The 6,889-nt window shown below is 36.8% G+C and overlaps 1 protein-coding gene across 1 annotated transcript in view; it reads left to right on the top strand.

Moving 5' to 3' along the window:
* Positions 1-6,436, top strand: part of LOC106882738 (uncharacterized) — a 7,614-nt gene extending 1,178 nt beyond the window's left edge. Inside the window, exons 2-5 of the mRNA XM_014933511.2 lie at positions 1,754-2,083; positions 2,837-3,151; positions 4,078-4,209; positions 5,729-6,436. Coding sequence (XP_014788997.1) covers positions 1,754-2,083; positions 2,837-3,151; positions 4,078-4,175 — 743 coding nt within the window. The 3' untranslated portion in view covers positions 4,176-4,209; positions 5,729-6,436. The remainder of the gene's footprint in view (positions 1-1,753; positions 2,084-2,836; positions 3,152-4,077; positions 4,210-5,728) is intronic.
* Positions 6,437-6,889: the final 453 nt, after the last annotated feature.

A 6,889-nucleotide genomic window follows, 5' to 3' on the forward strand; every position in this document is an offset into this window, starting at 1 on the left:
GTGGGGGGGGGGTCTTCAAAAATTTGGCGAATCCTATAATAGACCCTAATATGGAATGTCCCAATATGTCTTTTGTTTCTTCTCTTTCATTAATCCCACAGCAACACAAACAATGTTGGTAGACGCATTTGCATCCGGGTCAATGAATCGTGATGTGCGGAAACTTCTGGGTTTTATCCAACACCGTTGACCATATTGTATGACACCCACAGATGGCAGACCACACACTCACACACACTCATACACACGCACACTTACACACGCACACATATATACACGCACACACACACACACGCACACACTCATGCACACTCACACTCACACAAATACACACACAAACACACACACACACATACACATATTCTCACAAACACTCACACACATACTCATACATACACATACGCATTCACACATACGTACACACTCACACACCCACTCACTTTCACATACACACACATTTATTCAATGCTGGAATGTGAAGTATGTTCTTCGGGGGGATGCAGGTATGGCGAACCTGGAATAATAAATTTGCAGGTCTCAAAGTTTTTCACATTTCAGCGATTTTGTCGGGGTTTTTTGATTGCCTTTATGATGGCCCATCCTAACATGACGGCAGACTACTTCTTTCAATATCAATATAAATTACTTACAACCTTTAGCTAACCTCGAAAACAAATGACGATTTTTTAAATATTTCTTTAGGTCACCGTCCCAGAATTAGCAATATTCGGGTAGTTGGTAGGCTTAACGTTTCTATTCGTAACTTGGCATTTGTTTCTGTGAATATGAAGACGATGTTCAACGCCATTAGAATGCACTGCTGGTTTGTTAGTCCGAAAGATGAGGAATGGTTGATCATTTTATGCAGGAAGATGGAAGATATCAATCGGTGTAGAACAAAGCAAGGAGAATGAATTGGGAGCAAACAAGAAGTACAGACGACAGAAAATAATCAGTACATATTCAGAGTTTACATAAGCTTCTCAGTAGGCTTAGCATAGCGATGAACGCCTTATGGCAGTCTTTCATGTAAAACAAAGATCAAGGAAATAAATACAATAACAGCACGACCACATCCTCTTTCTCATTGATCCACAGTACAATGAAATAATGAAAAGAGGCAGTAACAGTAAAGTGTAGTATTATAGCTAGTGGGTATGAGTTCAATTCCTGAGTTAGTCAATCTCACGCAACGTCTTTGGGTAAAACATTTCAAAAAGCATCAAAATTAATAAAGAGACTAATTAATAAATAGAAAATCGCTGATTCAGGTGGAGAACAGAGCGAGGATGATCTAACCCCATGGACTAAATAAAGGGTACGTTACCAGGTTTTGGAAACATTACTTAATAGGTGAGGTACCTGAAGATGACCGGACAATACAACAGCCGAAATATTGTGACTATAACAAGCAAGATGAAGAGGACGTTAGTTCAAATATGTATAAAATAATGGTAATTCTTGGTCTCAGAAATTCAAACAAAATTTTTTCTCGTTTGTTATGCTATGATTAAATTTTCTTTTCGTTCTTCTTTTCCATCACCCTCTTTCTTCTTTTCTCTTTTTTAATCCTTCTTTTTCCCCTCTTCTTCTTTCTCTTATACCGTTTCTTTTTCTCCAACTATACTGATTTTTTTCTGTCGTCTGTACTTCCGGTTTATTCCTTATTCATTCTCTTTGCTTTGTTCTACACCGACTGCAATTTTTCTCCAAATTTTAATAAATCTTCCCTCTTCCATTTTTTCCTTTATAGCTATTCAAATGATCGGCTTCTCACCTGCTGATGGTTTCACTATTGGAGCACCAAATGCAATGAACATTTTATGTTCATACGCAACGACGAATTTCATTTCGTTCCGCCTTATGCAAAACAACAATTCCGTTGTAGAGATGCAATACAACCAAATATCTGAGCGCTTTGAAACTACAAAGAACGAGAAAGATTTCAGATGTACTTTAACCCGATCTCCATTAAATTCTGGTATGGTTAGTTGTAAAAAATGGAACCTCACTTGCAAGGATGTGGCATCATACAGATGTCTTTTATCAGACACAGATATTTCCAATCCAGAGCTTCTGAAAGGTCAGTACATCATCCACGTCATTAGTTTTCACTATTCAACATTATTAGTTTTTCGAACTAAGACGACGAGCTGGCAGAACCGTTAGGACACCGGGTGAAATGCGTCTGCTGCTACGTTCTGAGTTCAAATTCCGCCGAGGTTGACTTTGCCTTTCACCCTTTCGAGGGTCAATTAAATAAGTACCAGTTACGCACTGGGGTCGATGTAATCCCCACTCCCAAATTTGAGGCTTCGTTCTTCCAGTAGAAAGGATTATAACTTAAACTTCACAAAATTTATTATTATTATTATTATTAGTATTATTAATAATACTAATACTAATAATAATAATAATAAGGTGGCAATCTAACAGAGTCGTTAGCGTGTCGGATAAAATGCTTAGCGGTATTTCGTCCGTCTTCGTTCTGAGTTCAAATTCCGCCGCAGTCGACTTTAGTTTTTCATCCTACACTATACTGCACACATACATCCATGCATCCATACTTATATGTGTGTGTATTTGCGTGTATGTATTTATATGTATGTATGTATACATACGTCTTTATGTAGGTATTGTCGCCATGTAAACTGTGCTCTACCCTGCTCTAGCAATTCTTTATAAAACAAGAGAGTGAAACCCTTTGAAAATAGCATCTTTAAGTTTCAGAGATGTTCTTCATTTAAAATTTGTATCAACACTATAAGTTTGTATCAATGCATCCAGCGAATATGTTATTGTGTAATTATTCTTCTAACGTTTATTTTATTTTCAGTGAAATCTTCTATTAAGAGCCTGGCACTTGCCGAGAATGACTTTCGAATGAGCAGGACAGCTACATTCAAATGCACTGCATATGCTGCATTGCCTTTTCCTGAGGAAATCGTCTTTCAGTGGACAGTAACAAACAGTAGAAAGGAAGTTGTGAATGAAGACAGAGTGAAAGTTTGGGGTTCTGACAAATGTTATACTGAAGTAACTTCATCCTATAAATACGCTGTGCGATTTGATAGCTTTGCGTCCCCTTCAATTATTTCTTGTACAGTATTTAACCAGACACGTACTAATGACGTCAACCCGCCTATGCCAAGTAAGCAAATATTTTTTATGTTCTATTGCCCACTGTATTTATTCATTTGTGGAGGCGCAATGGCCCAGCGGTTAGGGCAGCGGATCGCGGTTTCGATTCCCAAACCGGGCATTGTGAGTGTTTATTGAGCGAAAACACCTAAAGCTCCACGAGGCTCTGGCAGGGGATGGTGGCGAACCCTGCTGTACTCTTCCACCACAACTTTCTCTCACTCTTACTTCCTGTTTCTGTTGTGCCTGTAATTCAAAGGGTCAACTTTGTCACACTGTGTCACGCTGAATATCCCCGAAAACTACGTTAAGGGTACACGTGTGACTTTGGAGTGCTCAGCCACTTGCACGTTAATTTCACGAGCAGGCTGTTCCGTTGACCGGATCAACTGGAACCCTCGACGTCGTAAGCGACGGAGTGCCAACAACAACAACAATTTATTTATTTTTCTCTCAATATATGGAGACGATTGTTATAGGCTACGTGTTGTGTTACGTGCAGTTTGTCTCTTTGCTGACAGAAAACATTGTTACATTCTTAAGATGTTTATGGTTGAGTGGTTAAATATTGAATGCATTTATAAAACTCTTTGTCTGAAACGGCAGCAGCAATTGGGTCACATATATGATTGAAACGAACCACTTATTCTTGTATATGTAGCTCATCTGACGTAATTGCTCTTAGTAAATATTTCTAGCCAATGGGAGCAGTTTGAAAGTAACACGTGGTTTCTTAGTTTGCGTAACAGAATAGAGTTTCTCGTTACGTTTGAAATCACAGAATGCTGGACGTCAGCAGACTGCTATTTTAAACTAATATATTAAATAAATTAAATATAGTGGACATATATACATCTACGCATATAAGTACATATATAGATAAAAAGAATATATTCATAAATATTTTCCCTAACTCATCTATATTTTATCTTACAGAGGAATCTGTTGATGCTTCAGCCGGTCTACAGTACCGCAAATGGGTTTTGGTTGTTAATCTCATTCTTCTACTTCTGACTGTTTCAATTTCTTGCTAGCATCAACTCGTTTTGCACAAAGTTAACAATGAAGGTTTGTAAAGATAAATTTCTTTTTCGTTTTGTTTCTCCTTCTTTTCTTTCTTCTCCAGCATTTTCTTTCTCCTCCTCCTTATCAGTTTATCGGTCCGCACCCTCCTTCTCTCTCTCTCTCTCTCTCTGTATATGTAAATATATATATATATATATATATATATATATATATATATATATATATATATAAGATACAGAAATAAATTTATTTCTCAAACGCGTGATAATGCTATAAGGATAAATTATAATGCAGAAAAATACGTTGCCGGCCAGCCACAGACATCGGCCGTTTAATATATCAAATAAACTAGTTATACAAAAACACCACTCTCTGCCTGGATGATGGCCTCGTTAAATCCACAGAAAAGACTGTTTCCAAGGATCAAGCGGTTTCCCTTTGTTTTACACATCACATACAAAATGGCAGCCTTCAACGTGTCTGTGATAATAAGAAACAACCAATAAGTCCCTCTCTCTCTCACTCCCTTCTTCCTCCTTTTCCCCCTCTGTCTTTCTCCCTTCTCTCTTCCACTGTCTCCCTCTCTCTATCACTCTCTGTCTCTCTCGCTCTCTTTCTCTATCGTCTTCTCTGTTCCCCTCTCTTCTTATTTCTCATTCTTTCTTCCTTCTCTCCGTCTCTCTCCTTCTCACCCTTTTTCTTCTTCCATATCTCTCCATATCTTCTCTTCCCTGTCTTTCTCTCTCAACAACTCTCCAGATGTATTAGTCCTGGTGGGTGGTCACGTATTTATGAATATTCCCGACCAACAACTGCTGTGACACAAGAACCATGTTGACGAGAATTCAGTCATGCCAAAAACACATGCCGCGTTTTTCTTGGGCAATCCACCCGCCGAGGGTTTAAAAGTGACCAACAAGCCGATGTAGGTGGTGGCATTGATTCTGGGGTCCAGAGGGAAAGAGTAAATTTTCAAGATATAATCCTCATCCCTCACCTCACTACGACCACCAGAGACAATACCGCGAATACAACATTGGGGACTGAACCTACCCATCTCCCGAACATCTGGTTTGCTTTTTGGTTTTGTTGGAACTTGTTCTTACTTGGGAAGAACCAAAGAACGATTGGTTACCCATATTGCACCAGTTTATTCAAAAGCTCTTCGATCAAGTCTTTCAGTTCTCCCAAACTCACTAGAAGCCTATACTCATCCTCAGCAACACAAAATACCCTCGTGGGCCTAGTTTTACATTGACACTAAACACATATCAATATGCCTCTGTATATTTATATATTCTTTGGTGGTATTTCTCTCAAACCCGAGTCTCGTCCCAGTCGAAAGGTTGGTTACTTCCCCTGTTGGTGTGTTCTTCAGTGAGTTTTCTTTTATCATTCTGTTCTTTGATGTTTGTCCCTCTTAGATTTAGGTTCCACCTACCGACACCACTAGTCTGAGAGACACCATCGAAAGTTGCCCAAACCTCCATTCAAAGGATTCCCCCATTTATTTATTTACTTATCCGTTTATTTATCTATCTATTTATACATTTATTTATAGATTCCGTTTTATGTTAACTGAATTTAGTATCGACCAACGATTTATCCATGGTCCATCTCCAGTACAAGATTCTACAAGATCTATATTAATTTTTTATTACTAATCTTACTTCTTAATTTTAATTTATGTAAGTCAGTAACTGTAGTAAAACTAACACTATTAACAATCACACATTTAATTTACTGTAATATATACACAAAATCAAATCTGAATATATTTACAGTTTCATAAGTTTAAAGCAATCATTTGTTTAATTAAGAAAAGGGTTAGAAGTAAAATTATTTAGGAACTACATCAAAACTATTTTGATTTAAAGGTTAAACGTTATTCTTATATGAAATATATTCAATATGTAAGAATCCGTATATAATATAAATAAATGCAGTTGAAAATCAGTCTGTCTTTTGGAGATTTACTTAAGGAAGATGGCTACAGAGGGCAAGTTCTTTAAATTTACGCTTGACCATTAGTTTTAATAATATTAACTATTCCTATAATCACCGTTGTATTCTATACTGAATCGATTCAAAAGCGAACGTCATTTGTATAAACGATCAGTTTGCGGAGAGATAATTTTCATATACAGAACCATGAAGTAGATTGTCCTGATATGTTTCACAGATTGTTCAGTTTTTTTTTCTGCTAACTACAAGAGAACTTGTATTCAATCGCTATTTAAATAAAACAAAAACTGGAACTTTGCTTTAATGGGATTAATTGTTTTTTTCTGTCTGTCTGTCTATCATATACACACACGCACACACAGACATGATTAATTGTTTTAAAACTTACAGTGAATATCAAGTCGAAATTTTACATGTTCAGTATATTAACAAATGAACTCAGCCCAAAACATTCGTTTGGTCCATGGTACCTTTAAATCATGACAACTGAGAAAAGGTAATGATTATAAGATTATTATCACAGATTCCCATATATTGTGGCATGTATTACATAACAATAAATGAGATATAGAATAATGGATATCAACCATTTACAAAACAATTGTAACATCAGTTTGATTTTCCCTTTCCTATCCATAATATCCCGGAAACAGCTGTAGGACTATTTCATTATAAATGTCCTGAAAGCTCCTCACAGCCTTGGGTTTGTTATCTCATTCTATCTTATATATATATATATATATATATATATATATAT

This window comes from Octopus bimaculoides, chromosome 20 (assembly GCF_001194135.2).
Source record: "Octopus bimaculoides isolate UCB-OBI-ISO-001 chromosome 20, ASM119413v2, whole genome shotgun sequence".
In the NCBI taxonomy this organism is placed as follows: Eukaryota; Metazoa; Mollusca; class Cephalopoda; order Octopoda; family Octopodidae; genus Octopus; species Octopus bimaculoides.